This window comes from the organism of the source record quoted next, unplaced genomic scaffold (genome assembly GCF_019419815.1).
Source record: "Pyrus x bretschneideri cultivar Hongxiangsu unplaced genomic scaffold, Pyrus_bretschneideri_v1 Contig32, whole genome shotgun sequence".
NCBI classification, from domain to species: Eukaryota; Viridiplantae; Streptophyta; class Magnoliopsida; order Rosales; family Rosaceae; genus Pyrus; species Pyrus x bretschneideri.
The window spans coordinates 3,626,986-3,646,103 of NW_025999635.1; the positions used below are offsets into that span (position 1 = coordinate 3,626,986).

Sequence of the window (19,118 nt, forward strand, 5' to 3'; positions counted from 1 at the left end):
AATTTAATTTTCAAAATTTTAATAACGTACAATTGCTAGTATTAATAAACTAAACATGCATTCCCATTTGTATAAGTCTCATGTATGACACGACCTTTACTTTAGTTTCCTCATAACAATTTTAAGAACACAATCAATCAATATCCTCCCAAACTCACCCACGTTCATAAATCATATAATATTGTCACTTTACCGATGAGTGAATAATATATGGAGAAACATTCGCTATGGTCGGTTGGTCGACACACTTTGAATCTTTGACATGCAATGCACCCGAATCCACCGTGACTCACTGTCACAAGCTTTTTCATTCCACTCAAAACACACATCAAATCCATCCCCTATCGAACCGAATAAACACGCAAATCTTTGACCCGTCTGTTTACTGCTTCAGTTTACTTTGACAAAGCCTGATAAAACACCCAGTTGCCGGTTGTTGTCACCTCTGAGCAAAAAAGTGTGCGGCTCTGCTCAAGTGCTCTCAAGTAGAAAAACCTCGTTTACGCGAAAGGGTTTGTAGCTCGGTTGGTTAACAAGAGCATTCAAACTTGCGTTCGAGTTCCTGAGTTTGATTTTTCTGTCTCCCAATACGGTTGTGTAAAGAAGAAGAAAAACAGAATATAGAAGCCTCATTTTCTGTTCAATGCCTGGAGATCTATGCTGATTTGCTGGTGCGAAAATTTTAGGTAATTTTAGTTTGTAATGCGAGCTATATTTCATTCTCTTTGTTATTGGTTCCATTTTTTTTTTTTTCTTCCAGGAATCGATATTCTAAACTACTCTAATTCACGAGATGGAAATTCGAACTTAAGCCAAAGGAGATAAGACACATTGCCTACTAACTGCTTAACCGATAGATTTAAAGTTATTTCCTTGAATTTCAAGCTCAAATTTTAATATTGTATTGGTGGGTTATAACTTAGAATTGCAAAGGCAGAATCTTCCAGCAAATAACTGTAATTTGGACAAAAATGGAAGTGACAATCTTCAATCCCGGCAAAGATTGATGATAGCTGATGCAATCAAAAAGTTGTTTAGCTAAAATGAAGAAAGGACAAGGTGGGTGGGTCAGAAAGAAAGAGCCCACAGAGGCCAATCCTACTGGGTGTGATGGAATCTGAAAAGTCTGAGCCTTTCATCCCCTCATGTTGTTTGTCTTTAAGGGTTGGGAAAAAGTTAGCTCCTTTGAGCTAGCATTAGCATGTTCAGAAGTCCTTAATTTCACATGGGTTTGCCAATTGCCTCTATAATTTAGATTATATAGTCCTTGTTTTGCAAATTTTTTTCTTTCTCTGGCATTTGGGTAATCTTACAAGTTTCTGGAAGTTAATTTTTGGTATGCTCTTGGTCTTGTTTGCTGATTTCTTCAGTTAGCTGCAAACCCCTTTGTTTATTTATTGAGATAGTGACGGTTTACCTTCAGTGTTGGTAAAAAAACTTGTAAATACACAAGCTTTCAATATCATGGTTTACAAGCAAAAGAAAATGAAGGGTTTTAGCAGTTAGGTGGGAATATGGAACAATCAGAACACTCATAAATGAAATAATTTATCAAGGGTTGTGGGTAGAGAGAGAGAGAGAAGAGAGAGAGAGAGAGGTGATAAGATAGTGGCTGTGAATCTGAGATAAATGGTCCTTGAAATCAGCTTTATTTGCGTGGGCACCAGTTGCCTGACCCTGAATTTTCTTTTCTTTTGGGTATATGGAACTCTTCTTACTGATTCACGTGGCTATGCCCTTGTTTCCATTACTCAACTTTTTCTTTGGCCATTTGCTGATTTCTCCAATTTCCATATGTTTTTCTTGTGAAAAATGCGAAGTTTTATGTCACATGCATCATAGTTAAATTCAAGTTTCTCCATCTTTTTCCCATAGAATGTTGACAACAAGGTCTAAGTTTTTATTTTTTAACCCTACCAACCATTGAAGGTTGAGAAGGGTAAGGTGACAGGAAGCTGCGTATAGTATGATTGAGGGCCCCTTACTCAGTTCTATGAGACATGTATCTGAAGAATTCTAGACTTTCTAGTGCGCTGACCACCAATTCTGTTTTATTTTTTGGCTTTTGGGTTTTTATCCCTTTTGAGTTTTCATTCTTATCCTGCAAATTTGCAAAAGATTTTTCTCTGAGCTTTCAAACTTTTGGTGGGAATGTGAGTACAGGTATGGATTCCATGTGGGTTTACTGGAAAGTGTGTGAATATGTTCTTGGAAGTGTGATTATTCATACTTTGAACTCTATAAAGCTGTGGATTTTAAATATTTGGATTCTGCAGAATCTGCACTTTGAGTTAACCAATGAAACTTGTACTGTCTCAATGCAGATCTGCAAATAACTGCTTCCAACTGATGAATCTAGCACTCAATGCTGAAATTTGAGCAGCGCCATGGATCTTGGGAGAATTAAGTGTTGGGACACTTCAAAGGTTAGTGCTGTATCTTCATTGTGCTTATGTTCATCAACCCTTTTGATGTTTCTTGCTGGTTGTGATTGTATAAGTTTATATAAGCAAAGCAATTTATGTTTTAGAAACTTGGTGAATGATTGTTCCTAGAATCGACCCGAACACTCAGAAATTTGTATGTTGGACTGAATTTCCAGAAGGATTCTTGGAAGAATGTTATGCTGTTGGCCTACCAGAGCCTTGGAGTAGTGTATGGTGACCTGAGCATTTCCCCTCTCTATGTTTACAAGAGTGCATTTGCAGATGACATTCAACATTCGGATACGAATGAAGAGATTTATGGTGTACTTTCTTTTGTCTTCTGGACTCTTACTTTAGTCCCGCTGTTCAAGTATGTCTTTATAGTCCTTCGAGCTGATGATAATGGAGAGGGTAAGTACTAAACAAGTAGTTATATGAAAAAAGTATTGTATTTAGGCTTTAACATTTGGTGCATGATTTTCTGCAGGTGGTACATTTGCACTGTACTCGTTGATATGTAGGCATGCGAAAGTAAGCCTTCTGCCCAACCGGCAGCTTGCTGATGAGGCACTTTCTACTTATAAATTGGAGCACCCACCGGAGAAGGAAAAAAGTTCGAGGGTAAAATTCGTACTTGAGAAGTGCAAGACCTTGCACACTGCTTTGCTAATTCTTGTTCTTCTTGGAACTTGTATGGTAATTGGCGATGGAGTGCTCACTCCAGCCATTTCAGGTAGAATGCATTTCGTATTGAAGAATAAAAGATGCAGCAATCTCTTCTCGTTTGATGACTAATTCATGTCTGCTTTATTTTAGTCTTTTCTGCGGTGTCTGGCCTTGAATTATCCATGTCCAAGGAACATCACCAGTGTAAGCAGTCTCGTCTCCTACTCAATTTTCCATTTCCAGTCAATAGGAGCGTAGGATTAATCAGTTTTTGTTTTCTTAAGGTTTGTATATGGTGAAATGTCAACTTTACTTTGATTATACTGATGTGCGTAAATTTCACTTGCCAATTTTCAGATGCTGTGGTTCCAATTACTTGTTTCATATTGTTATGTCTATTTGCACTTCAACACTATGGCACCCATCGAATCGGATTCTTTTTTGCACCAGTGGTGTTGGCATGGCTTCTGTGCATCAGTGCTCTTGGCTTGTATAATATAATTCACTGGAACCAGCATGTCTATCAAGCTCTGTCTCCGTATTACATGTTCAAGTTCTTGAGGAAGACAAGGATAAGTGGGTGGATGTCTCTAGGTGGAATATTGCTGTGCATAACAGGTAACATTGGAGAATAGTTATCATATTCCCCTATATACATCTTGCCGTGTTGCTTGTCCTGCATATTGATGAGTTGTGGAAAACGTATGCATAAAGCATAAGTTTGCCAGTGCATGCCAGATCCCATATGGTAGAAAGCATTGAACATGGAATTCCAGAAAACGTGAACTGATATAATTTCATAGAACTGACATTCGTTTCCTGAAATAATTTGATGGCAAATGAATGCAAACGAAAAGAGAGAAACCAAATAAATGCTAATGATATGTGTGACTACGCTTGCAGGCTCAGAGGCAATGTTTGCTGATCTTGGCCACTTCTCATATAATGCCATTCAGGTAATTCATACCTTCGTAGTATATCTTCTCTATGCATTTCGAACGCTGATTTGCATACTGATTACAGAAGCTGCAACCCCCTTCGTTGTGCAGGTTGCTTTTACCTTTTTGGTTTATCCAGCGCTTATATTGGCATATATGGGGCAGGCTGCTTACTTATCGCAACATCACCACACCAGTCACCGAATCAGTTTCTATGTCTCGGTTCCAGGTATGTGTCGTTCTTGTTTTAAAGGCAGGAATATATCCAGCACCCGTAGAAATAGAATCAGATATGCTGCTGCATGAGAATTGGATGATTTAGTTTGCGTTGTACTACAGGGGGTTCATGCAGTAATCTTTTAGGATATCTATCATACTGTAGTTGTCTAGTATATATACTTATATGGAAGATGTAACAGCTCTTCTTTTTTTGGGACAGAAAGTGTGAGATGGCCGGTGCTTGTACTAGCCATTCTTGCTTCTGTTGTGGGAAGCCAAGCAATCATCAGCGGAACATTTTCTATCATAAACCAGAGCCAATCATTAGGTTGTTTTCCGAGAGTCAAGGTCATCCACACGTCTGACAAGGTACATGGCCAGATATACATCCCCGAGATCAATTGGATGCTCATGATCCTCTGCATTGCAGTGACCATTGGATTTAGAGACACAAAACACCTGGGAAACGCATCTGGTAAGTTACCCTTGCATATTTTGCTAGCTCGTACTATATATTTGATCGTAAAGCCTGCGTAAACTTCAAAACACAAATGCATCCAAGAAGAAGTCAATTAATCACTTTTGTTGCTTGAAGTACTAAGCAGTTGTTATCTTTAATTGCAGGGCTAGCAGTGATGACAGTTATGTTGGTTACCACATGCCTCACTTCCTTGGTGATTATCATTTGTTGGCACAAGCCGCCTATTGTAGCCCTTTGCTTCCTAATCTTCTTTGGCTCCATTGAATTGCTCTACTTCTCAGCTTCGCTCACCAAGTTCCGAGAGGGTGCCTGGCTTCCCATCCTTCTTGCGCTGTTCCTCATGACTATCATGTTTGTATGGCACTATGGAACCATCAAGAAATACGAATATGACCTCCACAACAAGGTTTCATTAGACTGGCTTCTAGCTTTGGGTCCAAGCTTGGGAACCGCTCGGGTCCCTGGCATTGGCTTAGTGTTCACAGATCTCACCTCCGGCATTCCTGCTAACTTCTCCCGCTTTGTAACCAACCTCCCTGCTTTCCACCGCGTCCTAGTTTTTGTGTGTGTAAAATCAGTCCCAGTCCCTTATGTGCCGCCTGATGAGCGATACTTGGTGGGTCGCGTTGGTCCTGCAGCTCATCGGTCCTACAGGTGCATTGTTCGTTATGGATACCGTGATGTTCATCAAGATGTTGACTCCTTTGAAACAGAACTAGTTGAAAGGCTGGTTGATTTCATCCGATATGATTGGTGTCAAACACAGAGAACCAGCTCATGCACCGAGGATGATGCATCAAGGTCTACTGACACGAGCGAGTGTAGACTAGCTGTCATCGGAACAGTAGCATTTTCTGGTGCACCAGCTTATGAGATTGAGGAGACTCAACCGGCAAGTGTATCTGCTGGTTTCCCAACTATAGAAAGTATAGCAGAAGTTATTGAGATGGAACCGGTTGAAAGAAGAGTGAGGTTTGTTATCGACGAGGAGTCTAAGCCTGACACCCGGCCTGAGAATACAATGCAGATGTGCGAAGAGCTTGAGGATCTCTACGCAGCTCAACAGGCTGGGACTGCATTTATACTTGGGCACTCACACGTTAAAGCCAAGCAAGGATCGTCCTTTATGAAGAGATTCGCCATTAACTTCGGTTATAACTGCCTGAGGAGGAATTGCAGGGGGCCAGACGTGGCGCTGAAGGTCCCTCCCGTGTCTCTTCTCGAGGTTGGCATGGTTTATATGGTTTTTATCATGTCAGTCTCATTGACGAAATTTACTACCAGAAAATTGTATAAGTTACTTCTTTTTTCTTGGGTGGATATGAGGCTTGACTTGTTAGAAGTGTTTTTATTAGAAGCATGTTAGGCTTATTTGCTTTTATGCCCCGTCCTTTGACGAAAATCTCGTTGTTCTCCTGAACTTACAACTGTATGACTGTGCCTCTTACAGTTCCTCTCGGAAACCTATGTTACCTCCTATGTCAAGTTGTTCAGAAAAAATCGTTAACTTCGATAATGTTCAACTGACCAAAAAAATGAGTGCCCTTACGCCACCTCATTCCTCATAAGCCAAGTTAACGAGTTACACGTTTTACTTCATAAAATAAGATACCTAGAACATGAAATGAAAACACCAAAGGTAAAGTCACACCGTTTTAAGTTCAGGGAGGAAAGTGAGACTTTCGTTAAAGCAAAACCTTGGTTTTTCATTGGCCATTAGTTTAAGATTCTATCAGATACTTCATGTTTGGATCGAATGACATGGAAACAAAACACCAAACGACTGCTATGACAAATGGCCACGTAGTATTATACAAACCACCTGGTCTTATGAGTTCCGAGTAGTGGCCACTACTTAGTCCCCCAAACTGGCAAAAAGTGGCATTCGTTCATAAAAACCCTCCAACCAAACAGAGAAGAAGCAATTAATCCATACATGGGAATCCTAATTAGAACACTTGCTCTGAGCTATCCCCATGGCAACTTCCCTTCAAATTTTTGGGAGCTGCAGAGAGATTACCAAACAGTGGATTTATCAGCAGGAGCTCGTCCTCTCAGCTTAGAGTGCTGGCCAAAACAGAAACGGGGGAGAAGGAAGAAGAAAACCAAACAGTCCTTCAGCAGTGTGACAGAAGCACTTGATTTTTCTCAGACCAGGTCTACAGAAGATGCTGTGCTTATTGAAGAAGTTAGGGATGGAGAGATTTTTAAATGTGAACGGCACACCAGGTGATACACTACGTGTCACTATACAAATGGTGTGATATATGTGTTAAAAAGTTAATGACTTAACAAATAAAATTTCTCACCACTTACATAAAAACACGTGATGTACCATCTGTATTTCCTGTCACAATAAAAAATTTCTCCTTGGGATGCCACTAAATCTGGAGAGAGAATGTCCAGACAACAGGTATAATCACTAACTCATTAAATTCTCATCACCTTCTTCAATTTGCCTTCTCAACTTTCAATTTGGTTCTGAGCCCTCTAATCTTTTATAACGTGTAAATTTACCCACACCGTCCTATATACCGCATTTTACGTAAGTTTTTCTCACTTAAATGGCAAATTAGCACATTCAACAAGATTAAGGAGCTCATAATCAATTTTAAAACCAGCTAACAAATCCGAATCACGCCTTAATTTTAAGAGGGATCAATTAACAAAAATAAATAAAAATGAATTAAACTAGAATGCTTGTACAAATTTGCTAATAGAGTTTCATTATTTTCATGCAGTATGGGGCTCTGAGAAGGAAAATTGGAGGGACGTACAAGGATTTCTTCAAAGACTATGTTGAGGGTATGTAGCTTCAGCAATTTCAAATAATCATATATTCTACAAAGAAATTTAGGACAATATGCACAAAAAATGCTTACAAACGAGAACTGGAAAGACACTAAGTCCGGTAAACGGATCGTGTTTAATACGTTCATATTGTTTTTATGTCATATTCGTTATCTTAACGGATCGTGTCTTATTATACCCCTTATTTTCATGTCATTTCATGTCAAATTAATGGATCATGCAAGAGATTACTAGACCCACACTAAACACACAATAAAAAACTATTCGTTTAATGCATTTAAGTTTTATTTTGTAACTGGTCGCGTTTGTGTGTATTTTCTTTAAAAAATATTTGCTGAAATAATTTTGCTAATTTGGATAATTGTTTTTTACTTGAAATTAGTGGATGGGCAATATGTGGAGGAGGGGTGGGTGGACAAAACGTGCAAGGTTTGCAAGAAAGATACGGGTGGCGAGGCCAGGCAAGTGGACAAGCTTGGAAGATACGTTCATGTGGCCTGTTTGGAGAAATCAAAATCCGGCAATTTCTTTACCGGACTTTTCTCTGGATGATGAAGGCTCATCAGTTTGCTTTGCTATGTTTATCAGATGTCCCGGAGAGCCTAAACAGAAATACGTACATTATACATCAATTATCGGATTTAACGTCGCCGATTGCTTGCGTGCCAATTCAGGCAACAAATTTTAACCGGACAGACACATTCTCCGTTTCCGGAACTCAAGGCTTCCGACGTGAAGTTTGGAAAATTAGATCTTTTAGGGCCTTAAAATTATGTTCGAAGATTGAGAGTGTGAATTGGCACTCTAAGAACGTCATCCTGCACTTTTTTTGCGCTCAACTTTTTACATTAGAGAGCAATGCAGCTGTTTGAGTGCAAGTATTAATTCCCGTTTCGTCTTTATTAATTTAGGTTTTCCTAGTCTGAGTTGAACTCCTCGTTTAATTTAGGTTTTTCTAAGAAACATACCAGTTTTTGTTAGTTTAACTTTCCTTTTCTGACAATGCAGTTCGAGTTTCGATTTCCTTTGTTCATCAGGAAATCGTGTTTTTTTTTTTCCTGGTTGAATTGGGGTATGATAACTATATAATCCATGGTTTAGAGTTATATAATTTGCAAATTAGTCACACTACCAATTCAGCTCGCGTTAGAACTTGTCTAAACCTGTGTTATTGAATCGATCTCGGCAATGGCCGGTGATCTTCTATTTCTTTTTCTCGCCTTCTTCGTCATGCTTTCGACAGCACTCGGTTCTCCGATTGGAGTATGCTATGGAATGCTAGGCAACGACTTACCACCACCAACAGAAGTAATCAACATGTACAAATTGAATCAAATTGGTCTAACGAGAATTTACGAACCAAACCACGAAGCACTCAAGGCCCTTCGTGGTTCTGGCATTAACGTCCTAGTTGGAGTTCGTAATGATGAACTTCAACAACTTGCAAGCACTGAATCCGCTGCTGAAGACTGGGTAGCAGCTTACATTCGTCCTTATTGGCCGCAAGTCAATTTCCGATACATAGCCGTTGGGAACGAGGTCATCCCAGGAGAGGTTGCAAGATACGTCCTCCCAGCAATGCAAAAATTGCACAATGCATTGAGCTCCGGGGTTCTTAACTCTATTGAGCAAATAAAGGTCTCGACCGCAGTTGCAATGTCGGTACTGGGTGAGTCTTACCCTCCCTCGGCCGCAACATTTTCTCAAGACACCGCAGCGTACATGGTTCCGATCGCACGATACTTGAATAGCATTGGTGCACCATTGCTAGTCAATGTGTACCCTTACTTTACCTACGTGGAAAAAGCTAGCGACGTTTCCCTAACCTATGCATTGTTCGCTTCCGAAAGCGCTGTTGTGATAGATGATGGTCTGAGTTATTACAACCTGTTTGAAGCCATGGTGGATGCGGTTTATGCATCGTTGGAGAAAGCAGGCGCACCCCAAGTCCGAGTGGTGGTGTCCGAGACAGGCTGGCCGTCCGGCGGGAATGGGAACGTGACAACACCAAGCATTGCGCAAAAGTACAACTCTAACCTAGTAAGGCACGTGCTGTCGTCGCATGGCACTCCAAGGCGGCCGGGAAAGTCCGTCGAGACTTACTTGTTCGCCATGTTTAACGAGAACATGAAACCTGGTGAAGCAGTGGAGCGACAATGGGGTCTGTTTTATCCGAACAAGAGACCCGTTTATCCTATCAATTTTGAAGGACAAAGGATGGAGCCGGTAACGGAAAGTAATGCGAGTGCACTACTAGCTCAAAGTGCAGTTATATTGTGTCTTTGTTTAATTTCTTTTTTCTTAATTAGAATGTAATTCGTCTGCAAATAATGTAACATTCTTAGATTTTTTTTAAAATTTTTTAAATTTATGTGTTTGTCCAATTTGATTCTCTTCTACGTTTATGAACTGATGATGGAACGAATGAAGGCTTTTCAGAACTACCAAGCACCAAATTAATCAAACAAAGAACTCACAACAAAAACCCGAGTTTATTATCATATGCTAATTAACCAGCAAAATTAATCGTAATCGAAGATTAGAGGCGTAGCTAAAATGACTAAACAACATGCTATCTCTATACACCCAATTAAGTTCAACGATTTCAACAATAAAATTGCAATAGAAACGGATTCTATCGTCATGAAATAATTAGCCAATAAAATTTAATTTAATCTTGGCGTAACTAAGTTTACTAAAATAATACACAGACTCTAACCTAAGTTCGAATCCTTCTATCATACTTATTATATTAAAATCTAAAAAATAAAAATTTGCTTAACTCACCCAAGGTAAGCAAGCAAAAGCAAAACACAACTTAGCTTTCCCGGCATCAAACGATCCAAAAGTCGTCTGCGACATCCGACGATCCGAAACTCATTAAATTATACTCTTTGTAAGTAAGAAGATAGAGCCAGTAACCTAGGACCAAAATGGCGGGAACAAGCACTTCTTAGCGGGAAAAACCCAACGACCTCACTTAAAAGCTCGGGAAACCTAATCCCAAACGGCACATCGACAGAGAGAGACACTGTGAGAGTGAGTGAACTGAAAGGAGAGAGAGAGAGAGAGAGAGAGAGAGAGAATCAGATATGGTGGGAGTAGCGAACGACTGTCTGGCGAACCCTCTCGGAGCGATTCGACCCACTTTCGAGAAGGCGATTGCGTCGGGATCCGACCCGGCCTTCTTCAGCGGCAAGGACTGGGGCGCCGTCGATCTCTTCCGCAGCTTTCTCTACGACGATGGCGGCCTCTCTCAGGTCCAAAACCTAATACCCACTTTCAATTGCTAATATGCCCTTTTGATTTTCTCATTTTGTTCTCCTTGAAACCCTAATTGTGTATTTTTCCCCTTTTCCCATTAATCTCATGTTCTCAGCTGGGCTTATATAATATTATTCTGTGTGCGATGCCAATTAACAATTGAATTTATTTCTATAGATGTTGACCCTAAAAATTACAAAGCCTACGTAGCGCGTAGACCGAGTAACTAATAAGTTAACTACGTCTTTCAGTTGAATGCGGGGCGTGCCAACTCGTCAGCCGAGCTCGGCCGAGGAGTAAAATTTGTTGATGTTGCGTTAAACGCGTTGCTGACTTCTTTATCTTGCGACTGCGGCCGAGGAAGAAACAAATCTCAGCCTTTGGATTCTCAAGCCTGAAGACAAGGTTGTTAGTTCTGCGAAGTTCACAAATTGTCAGCGTCAGATTCGGTCACAGTGATTATATTCGTAAGAGTATAAGCACGTCGAATTGACACCAGACTATACAGACACAAGTATTCAAAGATGATGTATGTCTTGATGGTGAATGTGGTTCTGCCGTCAGAATGCCGAACTCTGAAACTCACTTGTGAGTACCCAATCATAAAAGCACTCGGCGTCCAGTAGGCCGAATGTTGTAACTCGTAACACCTTACTTCGCCGAGAAGGCTAATAAGATGACCTCTGCCAATAAGCATTCGAAAACCCTTCTCGACCGAGACTTGGATAGGTAACCAGTTGACCTCGACGCAGTGCTGTTTATCCAAACTGAAGGTGCTCCTCGGTCGGCTGATTCTATGGCTACAGTGCTGTTTATCCAAACTGAAGGTGTTCGCCGATTGCCTTCATAGTGCTGTTTATCCAAACTGAAGATGTGTCGGCGAGAAAAAGAAAATAAAAAATCTCAAGATGTTTGAGAGGTTTTGCGCAGGACAGTTCTGTGTTGAATTGGAGATCCCTCTTCTGCTGCACGTCATCTGTATTTATAGGAACATATTTTCTGTTTGGCACGGTCTGGATAATAAGTAGAAACCGACTGAAACTCAAATTCGTAAAAATAACTGATCTGCGACATAGGTGCCAAAGCCTATCTTCAGATGGTTGATTCTTCAAAGATAATAAAACCCACCTTGACTTATCCCATCGTAATTAAAAACCTAGCCTAGCTAGGCTTTCTTTTCTTGTCATAATTCTATCACTCATCCATACATCCTGATCCCATTTAATGAATTTCAAACCATTTAAAATTCATTTCTGACTACTTGTCAATCAACCTAACCTACTTAGGTTTTCTATTCACCATTATCCAAAACTTGCAAATCCATGCTATGCCACGTGAAGAGTCCAAGCCGAGCTGTTCTAATTCACACAGTACACTGCTACCAAATCCAAATTAACTTGGACTGTTTTGCTTGCTTCTACGTTAAGGTTGTGATTTGCATCCCACTTATTTTGTACAAGAAAATTGAAATAATTTATTAAAAGATAATTATTATGATTAAAAACCATAATATTATCTCTTAACAATAGAAAATAAGATAAGATAATTTGGGAACTTTGGATTACTAATTTAGTTCAGAAGTGTCGTTCTCCATGTAACGATAAAATGATGGATCCGCCTCTAGCTTATGTCTTTGCCTGAAACCTTACAGGTGATAGAAAATGACTTGGTTGCGGCAAGGCAGGAAGATAGGACACTGGGAACCCAAGATTTCAGCAAGTTAGAGACTGAAAGATTTGCGAAATGTTCTTTCTTCTTTTGAGATTCGTTAGTAAGCCATTATTCTGTTGCTTGTGCTTGCAGATTGCTGACAATGGGTCGATTGATGTCTATGAGTTTTGGCGAAACCTCCCTATCATTAGAACACTGGCAGATGGTCAAGGAACTCGAGAGGTTACGAAGAGAGAGACTCAAGTAAATGTAATATTAACTACTGAGATTTGTTGTTACCGGCCACAGGTGCAGATGTTTTTGTAAGAAAATATTGTGTCATTAATGTTAACATGCTTTGCCAATTTACATCAAATTTCAGACTCTTCAAATTCTGGAGTGGACCCTTTTCTGTTTGTTTTACTGAATACCTCTTTTAGGTTTTCTGATCATATGAGGAATAACACTAACTTTCTTCAAACCTAATTTGTAGATGTCCAAAATTGGATGAACGAAGTTAAATCTGCTAGATACAAGCGTTAACACACCTAATGGTAGCTTTTCTCCAAAAAAATGAAAAGAAAAAAAAATACTAATAGCAGCACATAGAGATGTTGGAGAGCAATAACAATTTACTGCAAAAATTCTTCACCCTTCTGTCTCCAATTCGAACAGCTATGCGGTCTGCCCTTGACAATTAGTTCAAGTGAGGGATGCATAATGGAATGCTGTTACCATTCCTCGGTGCCAAGAGAATATGTTTAATTTTGTACGCATTTGTAACGCAATTTTATTGTCTACCATGTGGATGCAAATTTCCTCCTTGTTCTCGGACAAAATTGCACCTTCAAAACGAATAACACTTTAGGTCAAGGCCAAGAGCCTCACGTGCCCACGATGAATTTGGGAGGGGGGGCTAGTTTGGCCAAAGAACTTCCGATGTCAAGGTTAGAATTTTGAGGGAAAAATGTTTGGAGAATTTAGAGAATTTTGCAAAAGAATTGGAATTGAGTTTTGGAGAGAATGAGGGTGTTTATATAAGGGTGTGGCCGGCCACCTTGGGAGGAGATGAACCGGCCACTTGGATGGTTTTGTGGGTGAAGTTAATGAGTTGTGTTTAATTAGCAAATTAATTGAATAATTAATCAATTAATTAGCTAATTAATATAATAAAAAATGAATGATTTAGGGGGGTTCTCTTGTGGAGAAGATATGATGAGGGATGGATGAAATATGTTATAAATAAATACCTATTTGGGCACTTTTGGCTTGATTGAGAGATGATTGTCCATTGTCCACACGTAGGAATTCCAGTGTGCCTCGAAGGTAATTTTGTCCTTTTAACCCAAAAATCCACGTGTCGCTTCTTGATTATTTTTTGCTCTACATATCATATACGAAGTAATAGAATCCTGGGGCGTTTGATGATTGTGTTATAAGGGTATTAGTACATGCTATTAGAAACATCCCGTTTTATCAGACTTCAATGTATATGTATCAACAAAAACTATCCACCTAAACATTTACGGGTTTAATTTTACACAATTTGATACAACCACCAACCCCACTAAGCCTTGTCCCATAAATGCTCCGAGATCGATCATGCTTAGAAAGTGAATTTTAAAGTATAATGGAAGTGGGGGTTGATATCATGACCAATTGACCTAGATTGATGGTTGTAAGTGACTTAGCTTTAGTCATGAGTTCAAGTGAGGGATGCATGATCGAATGTTGTAATCATACATGCTTTGAAAGTGAATTTTAATAAATTGTACAATGCAAGTTGGGTTTGATATTATGACCAAATGACCTAGAATGATGGTTTGAAGGCTACCTCCAACCAGACCGACCATAGGGCCATAGGGCCATGGGGCAGCCATAGAGCTAACTCAAAAAACTATCCACGTAATATTTACGAGTTTAATTTTACACAATTTGATACAACAACCACCCTTATCCCATTAAGCTTTATCCCGTAAATGCTCCCAGATCGATCATGCTAGAATGTGAATTTTAATAAATTGTATAATGAAAGTGGGGTAAATTACATTTTCATACTTGTTTGGGGCCTATTTCAATTCTTTACAACATCTTCAAAACATTTCACTTTCATACCTTAAGTACTATTTTATTTCAAAATAATACCTCCATTACATTTTCCATCCATTGATCCGTTAAGTGCTGACGTGGTTGCCACATATATGCCATGTGGCTGAATTTTTTTTTTTAATTTAAAAAAAAATTGAATCTTCTAAAAAAAATAAAAAATAAATAAAAAAACCAAAAACAAAAGCTAAACCCGCAACCCTCATCCCACCCTACCCCCCAACCCAACCTGCAACCCAGAAGAAGAAGAGGAGGGGGAAAAAAAAAACCCATCTTTCATCTTCCTCCCCCTCCCATCTTCCCCAAACCCACCATGCACCCACCCTCCACCTCCTCCACCGCACCCACTACTTGCAACCCAGAAAAAAAAAAAAAAAAACACTCTCCATTTCCATACAACCTAGATCCCGTCTTCCCCAATGAGTGTGGATTTAAGGAGTGGGGTGTGTAGAGGAATTTTGAGGCTGCGTGCACTGGGTTTTTTTTTCTTTTTCTTCTTTCTGGGTTGCAGGTTGGGCTCAGGTTGGAAGGGGGAAGATGGGTGCGCGGAGGAGGTGAAGGATGGGTGCGAACGACGGATGGAAGATGATGAGGCTCCGACACTCCCCCGGGAGGGGGGGTGGGGTGATGGGATCAGTTTTCTAACTTTTTTTTTTTTTTTTTTTGGTTGAAGATTCAGGTTTTTTTTTTAAAAAAATAAAATAAAATTTACCACGTGGCAGACATTTGGCAGCCACGTCAGCACTTAACGGATCAATGGATGAAAAATATAACGGAGGTATTATTTTGAAATAAAATAGTACTTAAGATATGAAAGTGAAATGTTTTGAAAATGTTGTAAGGAATTGAAATAGACCCCAAACTTGAGGTATGAAAATGTAATTTACCCATGAAAGTGGGGGTTGCTACTATGACTAAATGACCTAGATTGATGGTTGTAAGTGACTTAGCGTGTCATTAGTTCAAGTGAGGGTTGCATAATGGAATGTTATTACCATTCCTAGGTTCCAAGAGAATATGGTTCAATTTTGTACGCATTTGTACTGCAATTTTAATGTCTACTATATACAAAGTAATTGAATCCTGGAGTGTTTGATGATTGTGTTATGAGGGTGTTAGTACATGCTATTAGAAACATCTCGTATTATCAAAGACTTCAATGTATATATATCAACAAAAACTATCCACGTAAATATTTACGAGATTAATTTTACACCATTTGATACAACAACCACCCCACTAAGCCTTGTCCCATAAATTCTCCGAGATCGATCATGCGTTTTTGATAAACTGTGTAATGAAAGTGGGGTTGCTATTATGACTACAAGGACTTAGATTGATGGTTGTATGTGACTATCTGTCATTGTTTTAACACTCCAATTAAGTTATATAAAAAGCTTGTCCCGATTGGTTTTGACACGTACCTGTTTCAGCGTCATGGTGAAAACAAAGTCAAATAAAAAGGCCGCTCATGCAACGCCGTCTGATGATAAGACGCTCCAGGCCGTTCAGGCAACTCAGGCAACTCCGTCTGATGATAAGACGCTCCAGGCCGTTCAAGCAGCAACTCAGGCAACTCCGTCTGATGATAAGACGCTCCAGGTTGTTCAAGCAACTCCGTCTGATAATAAGACGCTCGAGGAGATTATGCGGACACGTCCATGGGAGGGAAACCAACCTGCAGTCACTTGTCGAGCTATTTTGAGGTTAGCCTTGCTTGCAATAATAATCCAGATTAGTTAGCTAAATAATTTAGAGTAACTGAAATTGAAATTAAAGCAAGTTTTCAATTTTTTCAACTCACTGAAATTTAAGCAATTATAGAGACTGTCAAGCTATGCTGCACGGACACTCCGAAACCCCGAAACCCTCGGACACCCTGAAACCCCGGAGTGTCGGACACCCGAACTGTCTGACATATTTATCGAGTGGTCAGAGAGAGGGAGAGAGAGAGAGAGAGAGTGAGTGTGGAAGGAAGAAACGAAGCGAAAACAAAATGGAAGATTAAGCGGCCAAAGTGGATTTATGTAGAAAATTGACACGTAAAAGCAAGTCTGAAGGGACATATTTATGGTGCTGACATCCATACCCTGAATGACATATTTATCTTTTAAGAAAAGACTTTGAAACTCCAATCTAATTAATTACTAAAATTTTGAAAAAACCAAAAAGTAATTTAAAATAATAAATAAAAAATGGTGGGAGGGGTGTAAGATGTGGGCGGAGAGAGGCTGAGGGAAAGATTGGGGGTAGAAGAGGAAGGAATGGGTGTGTGCTCGACAGAGGCAAGAAACTTCGACGGAGGAAAGAGAGACCTGGGGGTAAGATATGCGGCGTTGGAAAAAAGGTAGGAAGAAGAAAGGTTTGGGATCTCGGATCCCTGCGAGAGGCAACAATAGGTGCGAGTACTGAGGTTTGTCGAGGGGGAGTATTGGGCCATATATATGGAATTCGGTGGAAATAGAGGGTGGGGATATGGAGAGAGATCGGGCAACGAATTTTGGATCTGTCTGTAGGAAGAAATACGATGGAAGGGGTGCCGTGATTTGAAGAATATGATGAAGGTCTAGGTCTTGGGTCTCAGATTTTCCTTCATTTTTTATTTTTATTTATTTTATTATTATTTAAAGATATGCTAGAGTTATTTTAAATAAATAAATATTGGTTATTTTGAAATAATGGTGGGTGGGGAAATGACATTTCAATTTTTAAATCTTTTATGATGGGTGAGATTATAATGTAAGTGAGAAAATAGGACACTATGATGAGTCTAACAACATTCTAAATTTATTATATTTTAATTGCCGTGTCTGTGCTCTTATTTTTTAAATTTGCGGTGTCATCATATATGTGCAACATAGCTCCGAAAGTGTATAATTCTTCGAACCTAGTTCATCTTGAATCTCTTGAAATCTGAATTTGTCTTACTTTTTTCAGAGGTCTCATCAAAAGAGTTGCCCAATTAGAGGAAGCAGGGATAAGTTGTGGAGTATTGGATGCATCACAAATTATTTACAAAGGTTCAAAAGTGACAATACGGAATGAGCCTACACGGAATGAGCCTAGGCAGGGACGCTTTAGAGAGCAGATCAAAATTTGGGTATCAAAAATTTTTCAGGCCCCAGCAGCACTGCATAATAAGATAGAGTATAGGGACTTCCTCAAAGAGATACACAATGCAGGAGATAAGTAAGAACAATAAATGAACAAACTTTGTTTTATTTTATTTTATTTTTGTTTAATAGCATTTTTATCAACTTTTTTTTTCTTTTCAGTTTTAAGCAATTGGAGAGTCACCCTTTCTTGCTATCAAATGAAGGAAAGGCGAACTTTTTGTTGGAAAAGATAGTCAAATTGAACATCGAACATAAAGGTTGGAAATTGAATTACAGAAAAAACCCCGTAAAAATCTACGACAAAATTGGTCAATTGAAGGGTTACTCAGATGTTTTTCATTCTCCGGATTATTATTATGAAGAGAACGCGCTAGGGGCACTCTTGTACTCAAGAAACGTGGTTGCCCATATTGGAGAGTATTTTGGACGGAACGAAAAGCCTGTATGGATATATATATTACCTTTTTATTCATTTCTAGAATTTTGATAGTCCTATCTCTAAAGTATTTTTATTATTATAAATTAGTGTAGAGTAAAGAGGAAGTCGGCAAGAGGCTCAGTGTGTTCTTCCCCAAAATGATGCTAGATTTCTACAAGTTTGTGGTTAATAAAGGAACTGACACTAGATCTGAACCTAAAAGTGTTAACTTGGTCGACTAAATGACCAACTAGACTCCTCAGTGAGAAAGGTGAGAATTTTGATATTGTACTGTAACAGTAATAATAAGAATAATATTTTATTATTTTTTTAATTAATAATAAAACTAATAGGTCAAGTAAGTTGAATTGTTGTATTTTTATAACTTTGGGTATGTTGTGCAGGTTGACTGTCAAAGTGATATAAGAAGACAGCCATGGAAAATGGAATGGTTGGTAGAGAAAGTTAAAGAGGAATAAGAAGGAAGACGGTGGGCCCTGTGAAACCCCAGATCCCATATTTTAAGAGTTAAGTATAACATATTTATCATGTTTTAAAAATAATGTTATTTTTAAATCGACGCTACTATAAAATATAAAGTAAACATGATACAATGTTTATGAGGTTTGACAAGGATGTTTATGTTCTCAGGACAGCCGTAGTTTCTTTTTATTATTTGAAACAATATGAGTGTAAAATTAATTATTGCCCATTTCTCTCTGTTCTGTCTAACGACTCTAACCTTAGTATAGCTCACTAATATTTTTCGTTTCTTTCTTCTTCTGTGAAATCCCATCCCCGGATTTCACTATTTAAAATTCCTTATTCTTAAGATTGACGCGTTTATATTTGCGGCGGCAAAAAAAAAAAAAAAAGGTTAAAAGGACGAAAACGCCCTTAACGGACTAAACATAATTTTTGACAACGCATTTGATGTGTATATATTTTTCCACATTTCTTTACATATTTGAATAGTACTCGTCAATACGAATGTGTGAGCGTAAACGGAAGGTGATTTGGAGC

General features: G+C 39.0%; 5 protein-coding genes and 1 long non-coding RNA gene across 10 annotated transcripts in view; 5 read left to right on the forward strand and 1 right to left on the reverse strand.

The window, feature by feature from the left end:
• The window catches only part of LOC103953755 (superoxide dismutase [Mn], mitochondrial-like), a 70,989-nt gene that overhangs the window by 47,423 nt on the left and 4,448 nt on the right, over window positions 1-19,118 (forward strand). The gene's annotated exons all lie outside the window — the stretch shown is intronic.
• On the forward strand, window positions 398-6,111 carry LOC125468164 (potassium transporter 2-like). 4 transcript variants are annotated; one of them, XM_048590811.1, is made up of 10 exons: window positions 398-686; window positions 2,325-2,426; window positions 2,603-2,837; window positions 2,914-3,159; window positions 3,243-3,296; window positions 3,450-3,710; window positions 3,996-4,048; window positions 4,142-4,259; window positions 4,470-4,724; window positions 4,874-6,111. In XM_048590811.1, the coding sequence occupies exons 2-10, from the start codon at window positions 2,388-2,390 to the stop codon at window positions 6,094-6,096; spliced, it is 2,484 nt and encodes an 827-aa protein (XP_048446768.1). In that variant the 5' UTR covers window positions 398-686; window positions 2,325-2,387; the 3' UTR covers window positions 6,097-6,111. The 4 variants fall into 4 exon arrangements, with proteins under 4 accessions (XP_048446768.1, XP_048446770.1, XP_048446767.1 ...); XM_048590813.1 differs by lacking the exon at window positions 398-686 and adding an exon at window positions 1,282-1,336; XM_048590810.1 differs by lacking the exon at window positions 398-686 and adding an exon at window positions 1,427-2,163.
• On the forward strand, window positions 6,644-8,293 carry LOC125480224. The gene is made up of 4 exons (XM_048590822.1): window positions 6,644-6,922; window positions 7,103-7,143; window positions 7,472-7,535; window positions 7,924-8,293. Exons 1-4 carry the CDS (start codon window positions 6,667-6,669, stop codon window positions 8,091-8,093), a joined length of 531 nt encoding a protein of 176 aa, XP_048446779.1. The 5' UTR covers window positions 6,644-6,666; the 3' UTR covers window positions 8,094-8,293.
• LOC125480190 (glucan endo-1,3-beta-glucosidase-like) lies at window positions 8,730-9,961 on the forward strand. The gene has a single exon (XM_048590759.1). It carries the CDS (start codon window positions 8,730-8,732, stop codon window positions 9,855-9,857), a length of 1,128 nt encoding a protein of 375 aa, XP_048446716.1. The 3' UTR covers window positions 9,858-9,961.
• On the reverse strand, window positions 15,704-17,490 carry LOC125480228. Its single transcript, XR_007260620.1, has 2 exons — window positions 16,366-17,490; window positions 15,704-16,257 (listed from the first exon to the last, which is right to left on the reverse strand). It is a non-coding gene; the product is annotated as an uncharacterized LOC125480228 (long non-coding RNA).
• Window positions 15,999-18,801, forward strand: LOC125480223. 2 transcript variants are annotated; one of them, XR_007260612.1, is made up of 5 exons: window positions 15,999-16,267; window positions 17,499-17,750; window positions 17,837-18,119; window positions 18,204-18,366; window positions 18,500-18,801. XR_007260612.1 is itself a non-coding variant. In XM_048590820.1 (5 exons), exons 1-4 carry the CDS (start codon window positions 15,999-16,001, stop codon window positions 18,335-18,337), a joined length of 933 nt encoding a protein of 310 aa, XP_048446777.1. In that variant the 3' UTR covers window positions 18,338-18,366; window positions 18,500-18,801. The 2 variants fall into 2 exon arrangements, 1 of the variants encoding a protein (XP_048446777.1); XM_048590820.1 differs by having other exon boundaries at window positions 18,209-18,366.